This window comes from Carassius carassius, chromosome 20 (genome assembly GCF_963082965.1).
Source record: "Carassius carassius chromosome 20, fCarCar2.1, whole genome shotgun sequence".
Classification (NCBI taxonomy): Eukaryota; Metazoa; Chordata; class Actinopteri; order Cypriniformes; family Cyprinidae; genus Carassius; species Carassius carassius.
This window is the reverse complement of record NC_081774.1, coordinates 9,335,730-9,356,877: the sequence shown is the minus strand read 5'-3', so window position 1 is coordinate 9,356,877 and position 21,148 is coordinate 9,335,730. Positions and strand designations below refer to the sequence as shown.

At 37.3% G+C, this 21,148-nt stretch overlaps 2 protein-coding genes across 4 annotated transcripts in view; both read left to right on the top strand.

Moving 5' to 3' along the window:
- LOC132096242 (capping protein, Arp2/3 and myosin-I linker protein 3-like) overlaps positions 1-12,026 on the top strand; it is a 59,677-nt gene extending 47,651 nt beyond the window's left edge. For 2 of the 3 annotated variants that reach the window (XM_059501490.1, XM_059501491.1), the window contains exons 25-40: positions 984-1,103; positions 1,807-1,920; positions 2,012-2,187; positions 3,250-3,337; positions 3,431-3,541; positions 3,676-3,742; positions 4,644-4,831; positions 6,436-6,515; positions 6,665-6,829; positions 7,789-7,987; positions 8,361-8,640; positions 8,784-8,881; positions 8,994-9,135; positions 10,761-10,835; positions 10,973-11,080; positions 11,354-12,026. In XM_059501490.1, the coding sequence (XP_059357473.1) occupies positions 984-1,103; positions 1,807-1,920; positions 2,012-2,187; positions 3,250-3,337; positions 3,431-3,541; positions 3,676-3,742; positions 4,644-4,831; positions 6,436-6,515; positions 6,665-6,829; positions 7,789-7,987; positions 8,361-8,640; positions 8,784-8,881; positions 8,994-9,135; positions 10,761-10,835; positions 10,973-11,080; positions 11,354-11,394 (2,052 nt within the window). In that variant the 3' untranslated portion in view covers positions 11,395-12,026. The remainder of the gene's footprint in view (positions 1-983; positions 1,104-1,806; positions 1,921-2,011; positions 2,188-3,249; positions 3,338-3,430; positions 3,542-3,675; positions 3,743-4,643; positions 4,832-6,435; positions 6,516-6,664; positions 6,830-7,788; positions 7,988-8,360; positions 8,641-8,783; positions 8,882-8,993; positions 9,136-10,760; positions 10,836-10,972; positions 11,081-11,353) is intronic. The other variant, XM_059501492.1, reaches the window with a different exon arrangement.
- A 3,271-nt stretch (positions 12,027-15,297) lies between these two features.
- Positions 15,298-18,813, top strand: LOC132095747 (somatostatin receptor type 3-like). Its single transcript, XM_059500855.1, has 2 exons — positions 15,298-16,110; positions 17,401-18,813. Exons 1-2 carry the CDS (start codon positions 15,704-15,706, stop codon positions 18,074-18,076), a joined length of 1,083 nt encoding a protein of 360 aa, XP_059356838.1. The 5' UTR covers positions 15,298-15,703; the 3' UTR covers positions 18,077-18,813.
- Positions 18,814-21,148: the final 2,335 nt, after the last annotated feature.

The following is a 21,148-nucleotide window of genomic DNA, read 5'->3' as shown; positions in this document are numbered from 1 at the left end:
TCATTTCTATTTTAGTTCTGCCAGTTCAGATTAATTGAGTTTAATTGGTTGTTAAATTGCAAGTGCCATTTTTATGCATTTCCTGTAATATATGAATTAAAATGAATTAAAAAGTGTCATAGACATATTTCAGGGTCAAAAGAGGCTTTTTTGTGAAAGGAGAATTGCATAATTATGCCATTTCATTTCTCAGTTAGCTCTTTAAAGTTTGAGTGTGTTATTCCAGTGTGACTAGAAATAGCTTCAAAATAATCTAAAAAGTGTTCCTGAACACTTACCCTATGGTTGTCCTCTACAAAATGAATGGCATCGGTTGAATTTGATATGTTGAACTAATATGCACTAACATTTAAAAGTTTTGGGTCGGTACGATAAAATAAATTAATACTTTTATTCGGCGAGGACACGTAAAATTGATCAAAACTGATTTATATTTCAATAAATGGGAGGGGGGGGGGTTCATGAAAGAATCCTGAAAGAATGAATCACAGTTTTCTCAAAAATATTACGCAGCACAACTGTTGATAATATTATTACATTTCAAATATATAAAAAAACATGTTATTTTAAATTGCAAAAAAAAAAAAAAAAAAGATTATAAGAATCTTACAGACCCTAAACTTTGAATGGAAGTGTACTGAATTCTATCTATTAGCAGTCCCATTTTCTAAATTGTATTTACAAAGTCTTCATGTTTACATGTTGACCTGTCATTTGAATGTTTATATTGGTCTCTAACCAATAAACCAGTATAAGACAAAGTTTTACCTTAAAAGAAATGACACGCATGTGTGTATATAAGGAAGCGTCTCTTTCACCTGCTAATGTGAACTATGACTGATCTTACTTTGTATTGTTGGATCAAACTCTCCTCTCTCTCTCTCTCTCTCTCTCTCTCTCTCTCTCTCTCTCTCTCTCTCTCTCTCTGCTTCCTTCTCTGTCTGTTCCTTTCTCTCTCTGTCTCTTTCTGTCTGCTGTCCCAGGTGATGGAGCGTCTGTGTGTGCGCGTGCAGCAGCAGGTGTGTGTGTTGAGAGGAACAGGTGAAGGAGAAGAGCTACAGGCTGCCAGACAGGTCCTCAAGGAGGCCAGGAACTCTCGAGCTGTGAGTGTGTCTGTGCATTTACCTGTCGAACGTCTGCACAAACATTCTATTTTCTTTTCTTATCATGAATATTTTCCACACAGCAGTACAGTCATCACACCTATGAAATAAGAACACAAATATATATATTTTTTGTTGAAAGAAATATATACTTTTATTCAGAAAGAATGCATTAAATAGATCAAAAATGACAGTAAAGACATTCATAATGTTAAAAAGGATTTGAAAAAAAAATGCTGTTCTTTTGAACTTTCAACTGTATAACAGTAACCACAAAAATATTGGGCAGCTAGTAGATTTTAATGCTGTGGATTTTGTCTATAATTACGTTATATTTTGATATTTGCTTAACATGTTTATATATATATATATATATATATATATATATATATATATATATATATATATATATATATATATACACAGTGCAGATGGCGTCATGGTAATATTCAGTCAGATGCTATTTATGTGCTGGCATAAATGCAGATATTCGAGTGACTCAGTTATTGATTCATGTGTTTTCTGTTTATTAGTTTAAGAAACTTTCAATTTCTGCTACATATGCCTTTATGAGCAAACATTAAAAGTTTCAAACAAATCATCTCCATGACTCTCATGCAACAGAGTCCTCATAGCGGTCAGTGAGTGAGAGAGAGTGAGAGATCATGTCTGGTGTGTGAATTATGTCTGCACTGTCCTCTAGCTGTACCCCTCGCTGTGTGAACTGGCCCACGTGCTGTCAGTGGACGGTCCGGTGAGACAGAGGCTGGACTCTCTGGCTGGAGAACTCGCCAAAGCGGCTGATAAAGAACTACAGGTGCTGTCTCTCTCCCTCTCCCTCTCATCCTTCAGTCTGATTTATAGCTGCTTTCTTGTTCTGATGGAAGATTGATGGTGGATTTGTGCAGGTCATTGTGGACTCCATGGTGTCTCTGTGCCGGGAGCTGTGTCCGCTTTCTTGTGCTGCGGCGGAGTGTCTCTCTCCTCCCCTTTCCTCCATCTCTGAACGTGTGTCCATCCCTCGTTCGTCCATCCGCACCGCTCTGATGGAGAGAGCAGCTCAGGACATCAACAGAGCTCTGGAGTAAGAAAGGAGGGTGTTGAGTTGTTGATGTTTCTGAAATCAATGCTGTGAGAATTATAGCCAAGTCCTTTTTTGAAGTCAGTTCAGTCAGCAGCAGTCTATATAATGCTCCCAGGCAGCAGCTTTTTAAAACAGCTGTCTATTTTAATGGGTAATGACAGAAATCTCCAAAACTGTTTTGCCCGCTTAGTGTAATCTTTGGTGGAGATTGCCTTTTTGGTCTACTGGTGCAAACTCAAGAATTGGATGAAGCTTATAACTAAAATGTGTGTAACACAGGACTGTACAGAAAAATCACGGAATGCAATTGGTCACTATCATAGAAAAAATACATGTATGTACAGTATTTGTGAATAAAGATACATAACGTTAAAAAAGACTAAAGCCATGTTAAACTTTATTTTTAATTTATTTTAACTTTTAAAATAAACATTTAGATTTAGATGCAAGGTTGCTATCATGGAAAAAAACACATTTACATATTTATATCTAAATACAGAATGTAAAATAAGGTAGCAAACAACACAAAGGCTTTTTTATTTTATTTTTGGTTACATTTCACTTTCAAAAGTCCACTTTAAACGTTCTACTAACTATAAGTAGCTGTGCAACCACATGTTCATTAACTGTAATTAATTTGCAACTACATTTCAACAAACTTAAAATATTGTTTGTAAACCTTTAGCTTAGGGTTAGTACAAACTGACATGATTTATGTATTTATTTATTCTAAAAATGTATTGTGATAGGACAGTATTTTGGTAGGAAGTGAACAGGATCAGGAAAGGTCCTTTTTTAACCAGTATTTTTTTTTATTTTTTTTTTATACAGCTTAGTACTTCAAAGGCCCCTTCATTTAGATTCTTGATATTGATTCACCTTGCATTGCTGTATCATGGGTGTATCTAAATTTTTGTGCGAACAAATGATCTGTGCGATGCACCCATCAAACAAAATCATGAAGTCTTTATTGGAAAGACCAACCTACTCCCAGAACTCCCAGCATGGTTTTAACATGCTCTAACAAGTTATTTCTGTGTCTCCCATCTCTCTCAATTTTAGGGAGGTGAAGCTATCTGTGGTATCTTATCTCACTAACTCCATAGTGGACCAGATCCTACAGGAGCTTTATGCCACACACAAAACCCTGGTACTACAAACGAATTTCTCTCTCCATTCGTCTGTTCACTTTGAACACGTGCACAAGCATCGCTCTTCCTCACGCATCTGTTCATCACCACAGCTCCGGCAGGTTTCACAGATGAGACGGCTGGAAGACGGGGGAACAGCCAGGCGCACACATAGACACGCTGACATACTGGATGTTGTGGAGGATGACTTTGGCATCAGCATAGTGAGTGTGTTACGTGAATCACTAGCAAATGACTCATTTGTGTGTTTGGTGGTATTTACAGTATCTGTCATCTCTTGTCTTGTCATCTGCTCAGTTTGCGATGTTCTCACTCACTTCTGTCGTTCTGCATACAGGACACAATTGCCATTAAGAAACGCAGCTCCAGGACCAGACGCATTCGTCCTGTGTCCAACAGACTCAGTGAGTCACACATGCACGTTATGTCGGATGAAAGCAGTACTATCATTCATTTTATAGTTTAACACTTATTCAGTGCTTTCAAGTCATGTGTACTTATACTGTGTATACATTTTTCAGTTTAAACACATTCATTCTTTATATCATATTTTAAGCTCAATTTCATTTATAAAACATATTTAACATTTATTAGGTATGTCATTTTAGCATGTTAATTTAGTGTTTTTAAATTGAAATTAATTATAAAAATAAAGAAAATACAAAGAAAAAAAATCATTCACTTAATCGTGCTCCATGACAATTAAAAAATTAACAGAATAGTTCACTCAAAAAGGTTTTTTTTTTTTTTTTTTTTTTTTTGGGAGAAATTTAGCGTTACATCCCTTGCTGATCAATGGATCCTCTGCAGTGAATGGGTGGCGTCAGAATTAGAGTTGAAATAGCTGATAAAAACATTCTATCATTAAGGCATTTCAACTTGAAACTGTCACTTCTGGGAAAAATACTGTCACTTCCTCTGTTGTCCTCTCACATCAAAATCCACTGAAATATTTGTTAAGAACTGTTTTGTTTGTAAACGGTGCTTGATCTGTGCATTTTTCTCCCCTGCATTGAGAAGATACCACTTTTTCACTGGAGAAAGTAATTTTATGAATAGAGCCGGGGGGGGGGGGCGGGGGCAAATGGTTTGAAGTTAAAAGCATCTTAATGATGGATTTGTTTATTACAAACATGCAGCTTATTGATTAGTTACATTACTTGTGAATTATTGTGATGTTTTTATTAGCTGTTTGGACTCTCATTCTGACGGCATCCATTTATTGCAGAGGATCCATTGGTGAGCAAGTGATGTAATTCTAAGTTTTTAAACAGCACGTCATATAATTAATACACTCTCCTTCAGGTCTAGGTGACGACCCCAACTCTTCACCTTTAGTGTCCACTCCTCAGACATCTGCTCCCCTTTCACGCTCAGCATCATGGGAAGGTCTGTCCACCCTGCCCACACAGGGTTCACCTCTGCGTCATGTGACCCATGTCAGACCACGTCCACCACGAAGACACAGGACTGCACATGCTCCCTTTGAGACGGTAAGAACCTGCACCATTGCCAGTATTCCCACACCAATACTAATTTATACCTGTGGTTCAGTGGTAGAGTTTTGCTTTAGCAGTGCAAAAGGTTGTGGGTTCGATTCCCAAAGAACACCAACACTGGTAAAAAATTTATAGCCTGAATGCACTGTAAGTCGCTTTGCTGAAAAGTGTCTGCTATGTAATAAAGCACTTTTAGTGTTAAAAAAGGTATAAGTAAAAATGAAGTGTCACAAAATGACTTATTAACCTCGACAGTTTCAGGCTTTGCCTCATATCAGAATCAGAATCAGAATCAGAATCAGAATCAGAAAGAGCTTTATTGCCAAGTATGCTTGCGCATACAAGGAATTTGTTTTAGTGACATAAGCTTCCAGTAAACAGAGACAACAACACACAGACAAAAAAAAAAAAAAAAAACAATTTACAGGAGATTTACAAATTGGCAAATAAATAAGTGTATAAACAATTGTGCTATAAATGATAATGGAATAGGATTGAGTGAGATGCAGGAATGTTCTAGGATGGAGGGGTAACAAATAAATATAAGGATATTGCACATTTTTGCATAAGTTTAAGTGGGAAACATTTAACTGTTCATGAGGTAGATTGCCTGGGGGAAGAAACTATTCTTGTGCCTTGCTGTTCTTGTATTTGCGGCTCTGAGGCGCCGGCCAGATGGCAAACGTTCAAAGATGGGGTGACTTGGATGTGAGGGATCCAGAGTGATTTTCTGAGTCCTTTTCCTCACTCTGGATGTGTGCCCTCAAGGCTTGTGTTAGCCTCATATTCATCATATATTTATGATCAATATTGTTTACAATTCAGTTTGATAGACTTGAATCTGTAATGTATTTCATGCAGCACTATTTTATAATAATATCTAACTGTAAGTATACAATACCTTGTATTGGATGTTTATTAGAAAATATTCCAATGTATGCAGTATATTAGAAATATGCAAATGTATAAGTTGATTGAGACCAATTATGATTTTTATGAGACTGGGCAGTCACTGTGTTTTCCCACGATTCTCATTTCCATGATAACAGCGACTTCTTGGATTTCCTTCAGGACTTATTGTAGTTTCTTTGGGAATTCTGCAATTAAACATGATTTGCGGTAAATTAAGTCAAAATCGAATTGATTTATGGATCCTACAAGAGGTATTCGTCAAAAACACTCAAAATATGAAATAAGAAGCGATTAATCGACAGCTATTCAAGCTGTTATAAAGAGGAGGGGGTTGATTTTAATCACGTTCTCTTGTTAGCGTGATTGTTCTCAGAAATCTGTCTGAACGCAGGCCCAGATGTTTTCTGCAGGGTCTCCAGAATGAAAGCATCAAACATTAAAGGCTCTCTCCTTTTCGATCACTTCCTATCAGCTTGTCTTTGTAATGTCTGTTGAACAAATTAATGCATTGACATAATACAGAAGAACAAATCCCAGATGGTGAGATACAGTAGCGTTACAGCATCATCCACTAACACAAATTTAGAGAGATGATCTACTCCAGTCCCAGTCTTTAAAAGCACACAATCATCATCATCATCATCATCATCATCATCAACATCATTATTTCTCTTGTCGTCCTGTAGCACTGCTCGGAGAATGGTGGAGTATCTCTATTGGATGATGGACTGCCTGACTTCTACACCAAGAGAGTTTTACCAGACAGGTGCTTCAGTACTGAACACTTCAGTGTAGTAATGAAGTCTAACAATGAAGGTGTCACATTTGCTCTCTTTGTAAAGGTTGAAGGTATATGGACATGCTAAAAAGTTGGACGTTATCTTATCTCTGACACCCTGACTTTCTGTCCTGCAGTCAACTGTCATCCCACCATCACGCTCAGGCTCTGAGGAGGAAGAAAAGACGCAGTGTGCTGTCAATCTTTTCTGGATTCAGGAAGAACCGCAACTCTACCATATCATATCAGGAGTCAGACACCACAGAAAGGGCTGGGGCTTGTGGGGAGGAATGTCGCACTAAGTGAGTCAGTCGTATTTTAATATATAATAATCAAAAATACACTTCCCTTCAAAAGTTTGGGGTCAGTAAGATTTTTTAATATCTGAAATAAGACTCATATGTTCAATGAGACTGCATTGCTTTGATCAAAAATACAGTAAAAACAGTAATAATGTTAAATGTTATGACATTTGAAAATAACTGTTTTTAATTCTTTTTTTTTTCAATTGTAACATATTCCTGTGATGGCAAAGCTGAATTTTAGCAGCCATTACTCCAGTCTTCAGTGTCACATGAAATTAGAAACATTTCTTATAATTATCAGTGTTGAAAACAGTTGTGCTGCTTAACATTTATGTAAAAACCATGATAAAGATTTTTTTCAGGATTCTTTGGTACGTATAAAGTTCAAAAGAACAGTGTTTATCTGTGTAACGATAAACCTTTGTATTCATCCGGAAGAAGGAGGCGGGAACCGGTGGACAATCAAAAACATTTTAATAACAAAATAAACACAAAACAGCGCACCAGCCCCTCACGGACGACTGGTGCGCACAAATAAAAACCAAAACACAACTAAAAGCCCAGGCCTGGTCCTCTCTCGTCCTTCACTGTCGTCGCTCCAGTTTTATATCCTTCCATCTCCTCCATGGGCCTCGAGACCGGTGGGTCGAACAGGTGTAGTTCATCTCCAATCACTCCCCCGGCCTCGCTCCCATGTCCCTCGGCCCCGCCCCACTCGTCACAATCTGAAATTAAAAACTTTTGTTATATTATAAATATCCTTTTTGTCACTTTTGATTAATTGAATGTGTCCATGCTGATTAAAAGTATCAATTTCTTTAAAAAGAAAAAGATAGTGTACAGTAGTGCACAGTATATCATATATCACAATAATAAATGATATAACGTGTATTATATCAATACATCAAACAACATAAATCAAACTCTTGTTTTCCTTTTATTTGATGCTCTCTTAGTATTGCAGCTGAGAATGTGTACTCCTTGATTCAACACCCAAAGGATCGTGGGAGGTTAGACATTGGCACTGAGGGCACCAACGGGAGGCTGGTAGGGTCGGGTGTTCAGAGGACCCCTCAGCTGTCAGGACGGCCCGTTCATGGTATACCCCTGCCAGGAATGATGGGACTCAGCCCCTCCTGCTTTTCACAGAGACAGGTAAAGTTCACCGCATTAAATCTTTCAATTACAATCCAGTAAATTCCTCTGCTTGTCATTCTAACTCACATTCAACATTCCGTGTTGAGATTCCACATCAGTTGCAGTTCTAAGTCACGAGTTGAAGCTGAGCTAATTCTTAAACTGAATTTAGGCCAACTCTGGTACACAAATTATGCAATATTTATTTATTCATTCAAATGGTGCAGGTAATGTTGAGAAAAAACATGGGAAGGAATTGTGTTCAATAGTAAGTAATATAATGTTAGCATCGATTGTTTTTGATCGATTCGAAAACAAATTAAATGTAAATTTAATGAGCATAATGACATGTTTACCAGTCTCTCAAACTCTTTCTCTCTGTTCCCTTCAGTCGCCTGATTACAGTGAGGTGTTCGGCTCATCAGAAGAGATTGGATATGGAGAGCATGAAATGGAGCAGCATTCAGATATCATTGCTAAAGAGCAAATGCCATCTATAGACAGACGTTCAGAATCAGGAAGACAGGAATCACAGTCAGACAGCCAGAAAAAGGCAGATATTATAATGGACCCTCAGTTGCTAGAAACCAGAAAAAGACCTGAGCCTCCGCCTCAGAGTACCAAGCCGAGTTTAGCTAAGACACGACAACGCCATCTGGAGGAGAGCTCTGGTAATTGATTTTCAATCATTAGTTGGCATTTAAGACAGAATTCATTCATTTTAGTGATTTTTTTTCTCTGTTAACTAGATTTAATAAGCATTTTAACTTTCTAAATGTTTATTATTTGCTGTCCCCAGATAAATCTACTGAAGATTCTGGAGAACTGAGGGAGGAGGATGAGGAAGAAGAGGACAGAAAATGTGGAGAAGACCAAAAACCAGAAGGACAGTCTCCACCTATCCCTGAAAAGGTATCTTTGCGTCTTTGACTTAAAATGTCAGTGATTGTGAGTGGAGCGTGTCTTTATTCTCATAGCAAAGATGTATCATGAAAACAGCTTTTGATAATATCATTCTTTTCAGCCATGTTATTATTCACCTCACTCGTCTACCACTGGCTCCTCACCACAAGACGTGACCAATGAGAATCAGCCACCAGCTGCTCCGCCCACCTCAGCTAAGCCTGTGTTTCATTCTGCTTCAGTAGATTCTGCTTTGCTTCAAGGTAATTCATACAAAAGTTGTCTTATGCTGGGTACACACCAAAAAATAATCTGGCTGATTTTGGGCCGATTTCCCCTCTTCTGACAATCCTAGCTATCTACAGATGATCTTATCAGATTTTCCCTTGGTGTGAGGTGTGTTAAGAGTGTCCAAACCTGATCGGAAGAACATCGGAGCTGCCCCGATCGCGAATTTTAAATATTCAACATGTTTAATATTTACAATCAGAAATCCTGATGTGTGCGGGGAACCCCGAGGACAAAAGCATGCATGCTCTGGAGATTATCACGTGAAACGAAACAATATCCAATCAGAAAGCGAGATGATGGAAGACGGAAGCAGTCATGGTGCAGCACAGTGAAATTGATGTGGACAGCAGAGATGGAGGATCAGCTTGTTGATTTGTAGCAACAGCACAAATGTTTATACAACGAGTCGTGTATAAAATCATTCCAAACACTATCATTGCAATTTCTTCCTGCATATCGTCTGCCATGCTTATTCTGAAGTCTTGCGAGATTTTGCGAGATTTCCTGTGTTCACAATCAAGACTCTGGTTGAAAATCTGTTCTTGTGTGGTGTGCTGTCTTTGTCAGATCATGGCACACCATACACTATCGGAGCAAAATGGTTAAATCTAGGATTTTTTAATCCTCATGTTTGTGGTCTATCACATTTTTTAAATCTTATGAGATGTAAAAAATCTTTTGTTGTGTACCCAGCATTACTGGCAGTTGCATTTATTGTTCATTAAGCTTAATTTTAAGCAGTTTGATAATCATATATTCTTTGTAAGTGTATAATCATAAATACTTGGTGAATGTGATAGTATAAAGCCAGTGTAATTAGTACTAGTAGTATTTTTATGTATAAAAAAGTTTCTAAATATAAACTTTTACAGTTATTTTAAATATAATGTATATATTTATGTATATATTTATTTTAAGTTTATTTTATATACCTACATCTATGTATCTGAGAATAACACTTTATACCACTCATTAGAAAACAGAACAAACTAGTAATATATTATCTGAAAAATACTTTGTAAATGTATATTTTAGTACAGCTTTAATAGTACAAAATATATTTTACAGGTGCATCTCAATAAATTAGATTTTTTTTCTAGTTTATTTCAGTAATTCAACTCAAATTGTGAAACTCGTGTATTAAATAAATTCAATGCACAAAGACTGAAGTAGAGATAGTGAATTGGTTGGTTTTTGTTAAATGTGAGACAAAATCATCACAATTAAAAGAACCAAAGACTTAAACTACTTCAATCTGTGTGCATTGAATTTATTTAATACACAAGTTTCACAATTTGAGTTGAATTACTGAAATAAATGAACTTTTCCACGACATTCTAATTTATTGAGATGCACCTGTATTTGAAAAAAAAATTACATATATATATATATATATATATATATATATATATATATATATATAGATAGATATAGATATAGATAGATAGATAGATAGATAGATAGATAGATAGATAGATAGATAGATACATTTTTATTGATTTTTATTTATTTATTTTGCCCACAATTTTTGTGACTTCCAATTTAAAATATATATAGAATGAAATACAGAGAATATATGATGTTTCTTTTTGCTCAGGTGATGAAGTCAAAAGCAGCCCTGGAGGTCCCATGAAGCCACATCGAAATAGGAAAGCAAACTCGTGTGACACAGGTACAAACTTCGAATCCCTTTTGAGCACGTGAGGAGGGTCCACATTCACCATCTACTGCTCTAGCATGCCTTCACCAACTCATCCTTACTTGTGTGAACCATCCTTCCCTCTGTGTGCCCCTGTATTTACCCCTTAGGAATGGAGCAGGATGCCCGCTGTGATCTGGAGAGATCCTCAGATCGCAAACCCCCTGTGAAAAAACCTAGACTCCCTCCGAAACGAAATAAGTCCTTGGATTTCCCTGGTACTGTGTTGTTTTGTATGTGTATGTGCTTCTTGGAAGTGTCCAGCAGCTTTATTAGATAGCCTGACTGGAAAGCGCTTCAGTAATTAGAGGAAATCTTTCCAGTGTGAATATATTGTGAGTGTGTGAGCGTGCACCTCTCCGTGTTTGTGTGTCCACAGACAGATGGCTCTGAGTTGACCTTTAACAAAGCCAGATTAGTAAACGGGTAACGTAAGTAGGCCATCATTCACTTCTTTCTCTCTCTTTCTTTTCCTCTGTTTATCTCTGCAGGTTTTCAGAGTTCGGAGCCAAGCAACGCTGAAGCATCATGACAACCATTTGAGCCAAAGCTCTGTGAAAACAGAGGGTCATTGTGATGTTGAGAGGAGAGAGGGAGAGATATGATCAGCAGATGAATTTGCACCTGGATGAATTCATAAAGACTCATTGTACACACATATTCAGCATATTCTTGCTTACTTAAGTGAGTTGTTTTGCTACCCCTCCTGCTTTCATGTAACCATCATTCTTAACCTTCTGCACTTAACTATGATTCCTTTTTTTTTCACTCTCTCTCCGTCTCTCTCCCTCTGGGTCTTTTGACAATCTTTGACATAAAGGAATTTTTGCTATTTATCTTTAAAACCATAGAATGATATTTTGTAAAGTATAATATATAAACAGAACCAATATTTGCACTAATCATCGCTTGAATTTTCATTTGGTTTGGTGGATGTAACCCCCCCCCCCCCACTGTCCGACATTACCCACGTGAAGTTTTGTAGTGTGCGACTAACTTATTCTTATAATTTTCTGTCTGTATGATCAATATCATTAGCAGTATTACTGTTGTCTTAATCAGGCATTGTTTATGCAACTGGATAAATGTTTAAGAGTTTGCTGGCCCTAAATGAGCTTTATTTTCTACTAAATGTGATTGAGTGAATAAAAACTGAATATAACATTTGCTGTTGTTATTTATTTATTTATTTATTTATTTCAGTGAACAACCTTTATTAGACAGAAAGTAAAACAATGGAACTTTGTTATACCATGGTATTGAATGATTACCATATTACCTATTTACATAATACTCCAAGACACTTCAAGAATATCATGGTATTAACTGGGTAACATGTCAAAACACCATTGGTAATACCAGATTTACATGGGACATTTTTACAGCGTACTTCAAAGAATATTATAGTATTGTATATTAAACCCCATATGGTTATACAGTATCGTTGTACTTTTTTTTAGTTATTATAAAAATGTTTATTAATGTTAATAAAATTTAGTGTATTTTAAAATGCAGTTTATTTCTGTAATGGAAAAACTGAATTTCCAGCAGCTATCAATGTCACGTGATCATCATAAAGCGGGATTAGTAACGCTACATCGTAAAATCGCGATGCGTCTTGATACATATTTGGGAACCAGATTAAAATCATCTTTATGGATAGACTGGCATTACTTTGGAAGTGAATTCTACAAAAAAAAATATTATTACAGTTTATAGATGAATTACTAGCAGTTGAACAATTGTATTGTTTGGCATTTCAAAGCCGTTTTCAGTCAAGGAAAGGTTAAACAAAAGTGGATACCAGATGCCGCATCTCATACCATACTCATATTGCCTTTTAATGACACAGGAGGGCAGCAGAGGCCCAAAGCCAAGCAAATCTTGCTATGGAAGAGTAATTTTTTTAAGCAGAGATTAAGGAATTTATTGTCTGTGACTGCTGCTTAAATGTCCCTGAGAATCTCTCTCTGAAGAGAACAGACTATTTATTACATTATCACTTCATGAGGCTTTTTATTGCGCTAAATTGGCTCTTTGAAGGTACATTTAAAAGTTAGAAATCACTACCAAGTGGAAGTTATGAAAAGGTATTTTATTCTCTCTTGTTAAGAAAATGTTTGAGTTCATATTTAGAAATAAGTCTTTTGATTACAGAATTTTAGAGAAAATACCAGGCTGATGCGCTATTATCTAGGTGCTGCATGAAAATGGCAGTGTAATACATTACTAAACAGACCAGGTTTGTCAAAAAAAAAAAACAACAACTCCCAAAAGTACATTTCCAGAAAATATAAACTAATGTGTATGACATGCTCCAAACTTCTGTCACACAATCACACAAACTCATATTTACACATGTTCAGATTGCTATGGGAAAACATCACAGATCAAAAGAACAATTCATCTTATGTTTGAAATGTAAGAGCGACACTTGATTATGTCTTACATGCATTAGCAAAACACACACGTTCACACAATTATGTAAAAACCACAGGGGATTGTAAGAATATACATAAATCATTTCATTAATGGCCTCTCTAACACACACACGCACGCACACACACCTACACCCACTCACACCAGCAGTGGGGGAAGCTGTAATGAAGTAATATGACGTTAAAGGCAGCTGCATAAATGATTGGACTCACTTAGGGAACAAAGGGCTGTGTGTGGACCAAGTATACACATTTATTATCTGTTAATCACATTCATTAAAGTATTACACAACATGCTCATTCTGGCTGCCATTCTTTACTAAAAGTACTGTGGTGGTAAGCAAGTACAGTACATACGGACTTTAAAAGTTCGGATTCAGGTGGACGAAAAGAATAATGGATAATTGCTAATTTATATAGTGCCACGTATTGCCTCGATAATGGGTTTACAGTTGGCCTCAGTGTTATGCTAATTCTACAAACATTCAAATAAGCATATTTAAACTACTTAAACCACTTTAAATAAAGCTGAAATAAAACTTAAAATTATAAAATGGACAGACAAAAAAAACTAGCTTGATTATAACTGTACATGTAAACATATAGCAATGTATTTTATTATTACCATGGTGTAGTTCACATGCCAAATTAACGTTAACTAGCCTATTGTTATCATTGTACAAATCAGTAGCATGCAAAACACCATGGTTCTGTTTCACATACAAAAATCAACTCTTTCTAGTAACTTTCACACACTCTGACACACACTCAAGTGGTTCGAGTTGAACAGTGAAAAAAGTGAGTAACTCAAGCAGATGGCTGCAATCACAAGAAACCAGTAAACACCGGAAGAGTCCTCAGCTTTTACAAGCTGATTTAAGTTTATGAGACAAAAAAAGAGGCAAACAATTCATGTATCTTGTGCCTAAAACTTTCCCAACTTATCACGAAACTTTACTGACTTAACACATTTTCTCAGTTTCACTTCATAATTACGAGACTGTCAGAGTGTGTAGGGGGTGTGTATCCTTCATCTTTTAGAGTTTGTATGTGTGATGTTTTTGGTGTTAGGCGGAGGCCGAAGAGCATCATGAAGTATTTATAGATGTAAATTAGCTCCTTATTTCACTCTCTCAGACCGTTCAACAGTGCAGCATAATTGGTTTCATTCTGTTGAAATTCTCCTTAACAGCACATGAATGTTGTTATATCCTAATGAGGCAGATTAGAATTTCAGGTGTGTGTGTGTGTGTGAGGATGAATAAAGTGAGTCAGATGTGGATCAAGTGTGTCCCCCTTTTTTGTTTTCTCGTGTGTGTGTGTGTGTGTGTGTGTGTGGACTGTGTGTGTCAAGGGGGTGGCTGCATTAGGTGATGCAGTACTTTGGAGCAGATGAACAGAAGTGAGCCCACAGACTGCCAGACTGATGCCTGATCAAGTAACTTTTCTCTTTCTCTCCAGTGTTCAGTGCTGTGTGTGTCTACTCTCTTCTCCTGCTCCTTTCTCAGACCTTTTCATAGATGCTTCTGTGCTGTAGCTTGTTTTATTATTATTATTATTATTATTTTACTTTTTGACAAGTTATTTGGACAGTAAAATTTAGATCTATCTATCTATCTATCTATCTATCTATCTATCTATCTATCTATCTATCTATCTATCTATCTATCTATCTATCTATCTATCTATCTATCTATCTATCTATCTATCTATCTATCTATCTATCTATCTATCTATCCATCTATCACATTTAGATAATATTATTATTATTATTAACAGAATTTCACTTATATTTCTAAAGAATTGCAGTGGAGTTGGAATCAGATAAGTATTTATTATATGATTAATATTCCAATGTCAGGATATGAAATACAGTTTTTATTTTATAAGAGCTTTATCAGAGCTGAAGGATAGAAGGATTTGTTTGCTCTATGGAAAACTAAAAGGTTTCTTAATGAACTCTATAAGGTCATCAAGGTTTAATAGCCATATGGATGTTCTGTTGGGTAAGTTTAAACATGGGCTTTAAATTGTGCTTGGAAGATGTTTCTGTCACTGCCTCTGTGAGTAATTGGTCAGTGTAATTACAAATGTCCGTGCTTGGATGTATATCACATATTCAAATGGGCTGGTTATCATGTCTTCCCATTGCTCCATATTCTGTGGGATGGATTATTGTTGTAAAGTGTAATAGATTTTCTCATTTATTTTTTACTGAGATGTGCAATATGTGAGTAACACTGGCTGATTTGCATTTCTGTTTTTCATTTGTGTTTATGTCAGTGTGTGGGTAATTAATCAAGTATTTATTGCATAAAACTATTGTAAAATATCTATTTTTCTCCTTATTTCTATTCGTTAATTTTCTATCCCAGAGACTGGCTGATTTCTACACAATCCATCATGCCTGCTATTGTTAACCTACTGTTCAACACAGTCTCCACCAACACCACCATCTCCTTTTCTCTGGTGCTGCCTCTGGTCAGCATCCTCTCCCTGCTGGTAGGGGTCGGAGGTCACCTGCTCATGTGGTTGGTGTTGATGCGTAACCCACGGCGTCGTTCAAAGCCCAGCTCGGTCCTCCTGTTGAACCTGAGTTTTGCCGATCTGTGTGCTCTACTCACCCTGCCCTGTGTGCTTCTGAGCGCTAGCTCTCAGAACTGGCAGTTGGGAGGAGGTGTTTGTGTTTTGTTGAGCTTCATGACCTCCCTGACCGCTGGAGTGGACATCTTCAGCCTGGCTGCTCTCTCAGTGCTGCGTTATCGAATAGTGGCTCCCTCGACACGACCCCCGGCCACCCCTGCGCAGGTGTGAGTATCTGAAGGACCCAAAGAAAAACAGTTGTAAAAAAATGGTGAAAGAAATGGAGAAATATTTGATATTGTTATATATTTTTTTCTGTAGACAAAAAGTAAAGGATATGCCATGCTACAGTGATGGACAAATATTTCTTGGAAGTACTTTGGAATAGCTACATAACATGGTACATTACTGTGTTATTGAAAGTAGATTTCCAGATTCAATAAATCTCAGTTAAATGCTCTATAGGCCTACTTCTTTAAATTATCCAGTCAGTGGAAAAAATTATAACTTTATGTTGATTCACTATGGGCAGCATGCATTTCCCAAAAGCATTGTAAACACATAAGTAGATCGTTGAGACCATTGGTGCTAATGGTTTCTGCTATAGGTTTATGATGCTTTTGGAAAACAAAACCGTGATTGATTCAGTAAAGCATCCATCACACCGATTCACATGATAACTTAACAGTCTTTTTGAATGACCTAATTTAAAAGGACTGGCTCGTAAGAGTAATTTGTTTGTGACTTAACGCTGTTCTTGATTCACTAAAAGTATTGAATCATAAGAGTAATTTGTTCACTAATCAGTTAGGTAGAAATATGTTCAGGAAAGGCAAAAAGCTTCTTCTCAACACAATATAAACATGCTTTTTTATGTATTTCGCAGTATAAGAACTTTTTATTTCCTTCTTGCTTTCAATTCGAGATACAAACTCAGGTAACTTTATTTTATAAATACCGACATATTTTTGCAGCCACTTTGTATGAAAAGCTGAGGGCACACTTCCACTGAAAAATGATCCAGGAAACGCTGGCACTGTGTAAAAATATACTTCTCAAATGTGAATCAATATGAGATGAAAATCCTATTTATTTAAATCACACTACTTTTTGAAGAGGATCATTACTCTCATTTAAAAAAAAAAGTGTATTACCATGACTGATGGTTTTATTATGATGATATTAATATATACAAACTGCCTTGGAATACCATTAAATCCTATGGTATATTAATACAAAAGTGCTGTGGTACTGAGATGATAGCCTAGTGGATGGTATTTCGAAATGTACCATGGAACTGAAATGCATGTCTAGAGAAGAGATTAGGTGGTGTCTGATATTGTTCACATCCAAAAAATTGCATGTATATTTATCATGACTACCAAAATGTTTACACATTCAAAGCCCCACAGAAATACAGACCACTATATCGAAATCTTATGGTAATGCCATCAGGGACATAAAGAGGCGTACAATATATTGAATTCTCTGTATCTGTCTCTCTACTTGTCCCTTAGAGCTGGCACTGTTGCTGTTATCTGGCTGGTTTCCATTGCCATGGCCCTACCTAAAGTCACGTACATCCAGTTTGACAGTGGCTGCACGTGGTCGGTGGGCCGGGGTCACTGGCTGGGCTTCCTCGTTCCTGCATTTCTGGTGTATTACGTGGCTCCTCTACTTTGCATCGCCCTCCATTGCGGGCTCATCATCACACACCTGTACCGCTGCCGGGGCACTCTAGCCGCAGACCACTGCAATAAAAAAGCCACAGCTCTTCTCATCGGCTCCACGCTGGTGTTCGCCATCAGCTGGCTGCCTTATTACGTGCTAGAGTTTGTCAATGTTTTATCGCCGTCCCTTAATTCCGCTAGCTCACCTGAAAGCAACAGCTCCAGCTCCACCGCCCCATCACCGGCATCAAGTACAGAGGTGTCTCTGCTGTGGGAGGTGGCCTCGCTGTCAGCCATTCTTCTGATTTGTCTGGCACCTTGCTGGAACCCGCCACTCTACTTCCTGCTATCTAAGCCAGCCCTGAGGCAACTGAGAGGGCTGCTACCCATCATGCACCAACACTGGAGAGCTGCTACCTTCCTACAGCACATAGTGCCAAAACATGCTCCCACACAGCCTCACTCACAGCCTGGGTCTCAACACGTTCCTCAGAACGTACTAGCAGTAACGCACCCACAATGAGAACATTCGCACTCACATCGACATGGTAAGGCACAGCACATACCTGCTTCACAGCAAAGCACACCCACACGCAGGCACAAAGTACACACACGCCACACACACAATGACAGGTATTTTCTACCAGAGCATCCTCATCCCTCTCATGCTGGCTGAGATTGAGAGTTGCTTAGTAACACTACAGAGAGGAACAGAAACATAAGACCATGGACCTCTGCATTAATGGCTGAGCATCACATTTTACAATGTTCCAGCACACCAGCTGCTCTCTTCCCCTCTTTCAAAATCTGTCTCTCACACTAAATCACGTCAGATTTTTATCACCAACTCGGTCACGCTCGCACGCATTAGCGTGTTCTCGAAGACATCTTTAATTCACTTGTTTCTGATCGCTTGTGCAGTGAGTAATAGATTAGATTTGTGTAGGCTGGTACTGTATATCAGAAAGATCGTCTATAAAGGCTAAATGCAGTGCGTTTGAGTCTCACTTGCTGATCACTGGTGTTATGAATCATCAATATGTGCTGTAATGAGTTCTTTGACAGTCATTGTCAGTCTTATGAGAAATGCAATGCACTGTGATTTCGGAAATGGGAAAAGTATATAAATATTTCCCATTAATGACAGAGGCATGGCTGAGAGAACTCGGCAGCTCTCAGAACTGTGTCACCTGCAGATGAGTCATCCTACTTCACAAGATTTTTTTCATTCTCTTCTAATATTGTAGCCAGTGTAATAAAATGTGGATCTGAATTGATCCGGCAATTTTTCTCCTTGAATTTCCATTCCCCATGCTCCTCCCTCCTAATCAGTTCATCTCTTTTGCCTGATCTGAACTTAGAGGAGGGATAAAAGAAAAAGATATAGTATACAGGGTTGAAAAATACAGAAACGTACAGGCAGAGGTGAAGACAGATGCTAATACCATCGTAATCTGATGTTCCAAAACCATATGTTAGCTAGTGCTGTTAATATTAACTGAATCTAAAACTATGTTTATTGTAATAAAAAAAACCATGGTATTAACATGATAGCACATGTTAATACCATGTCTAATCAAAAATTAAGTTTTGATATATTTGTCTTATATCAAATATATCAAAACTTAATTTTTGATTACTAATATGCATTGGTAAGAACTTCATTTAGAAAGCTTTAAAGCTGATTCTCTCATTATTTGTTTTGCACCCTTAGATTCCACATTTTCAAATAGTTGTATCTCTGCCAAATATTGTCCTATCATAACAAACCAAACCAAAATACATCAATGGAAACTTCAAAGTATAAATCTCATTTTAGAAAACGTTACCCTTATGACTGGTTTTGTGGTCCAGAGTCACATATATCTTTAAATCACAAAAGTATTTTGAGCATGTTACCATGGTATTCTTAGAAATACAATGAAATACCATAATACATCAATTTCAGTACCATGCTAGTATATTTCAAACGACCTTAGTATTATCATCTCCATCACTGTACCATGGTACCACCATAGTACTTTTTTTGTAAAGGTTTCCAAAATTATGGTATTACCATTATCTCTTTTACAATTATATAATAATAATAATAAAAATTAATAAAAGGGTGATACCAATGTATGGATTGGTTTTCGACTTGGCAAAATCTTTTTCCAGGTCTATAAATGTGACAAAGTCTGTACCGGCCCCTCTCTGTCAATCATTCATCTCTCCAGAACAACAAATCTGTGCCCTTCTTTTATTTACATGTCTTCTTCTGAAATGCATTACAGAGTGGCACTCATGGTAAGCATGTAATCTTCTGATCGTCAGTCTGCATTAGGACATTGTTGTCTTGACTTCACAGCATCCATAGCTGGGCATTTTTTTAAAATAACAACCAGGTTAGAACTAACCGCTAAGATGTGTAGAGGGAGGAATCTGTAAAAAAGATCAAGAGCAGCTGGCTGATGCCTGTTATTTCACAATATAAAAAAAAACAATGAATGGGCTTGTTACATGGGTTTTTAAAGCTGACTGGAAAATTGTTTTGTTTTGCTGTAATCCCTTTTAATAAACCAGCAAAACACCAGCCACGGAAGTGACCATTAAATTTTTTTTTCACTAATCTGATCCAGCGTCCCCTTAGACCTCAATGAGCTAACAGCAGTTCAAAAAGGTTGCCATTAAAGTGCAGACAGGCAGATGAGAACAACGATGAGAATGGGGGTGAGCTGTCTCACAATTATTCTGACAGCATCAACAGCCATATTTGGGGGGGTTTACTGAAAAATTAGAGTTGTCATCACTCACATCAAACTCCTTTCTGACTCACACAGAGCCGGCGAGGTCTGATGAGATGCAATTAACACTGCAGATTAACAAGCTCATCTGCGACATGAGCTCAGTGTGCTCCACTTGTCCCTCTCGACTGTCTTTGTCATCATGTGATGCCCCAGACCACCACGGACTGAGGCGGTCTTGCTCTGTGTGATTGGAAGACTGCTGTGGAGCTGCACAGAGCTGGGAATGTGACATGCAATCTGTCACATGTACCTTAATTACGATCCACTGCTCTCCAAGAATGGTATAACAGCAGGCTTATTTGCATCATGATTTTTAAGCATTTAGTATGTATGTATTTAATAATCTTTACTAACATATGACATTAAATATGTATTTATGTATTTACAAAGCAATTGCAGATGTGTGGGATGAGGAAAACACAAAATACAAAGTTGTTAAATGACTATAATAATAAACATCCCTTAAAACAACCGGTTGATTGTTAAATGAAGAAAATTCTGATGCTGCAACAGCCAGATCATTCTGAATACAAAAAAATAAATGTGATGTCCAGGTGGTTGAAAGATCATCTGAGCCAAATTTGGAGAGAATTGGACTACATGTGTGGAAGGAGAACAGTTTTCATCAAATTCCAATTTGGCAGATGGGAGACATGGAGACACCATCATATTCAGGGAAAACAGACAAGGGAAGACAGACAGGGGAAATGGCTGCCCTTTAAAAAAAATGGTATCACTGGGCTCAGGGAATCTAAGGACACTAAACTGAAAGTTTATTAATCAGATTGTATGATTTATGATTATTACAC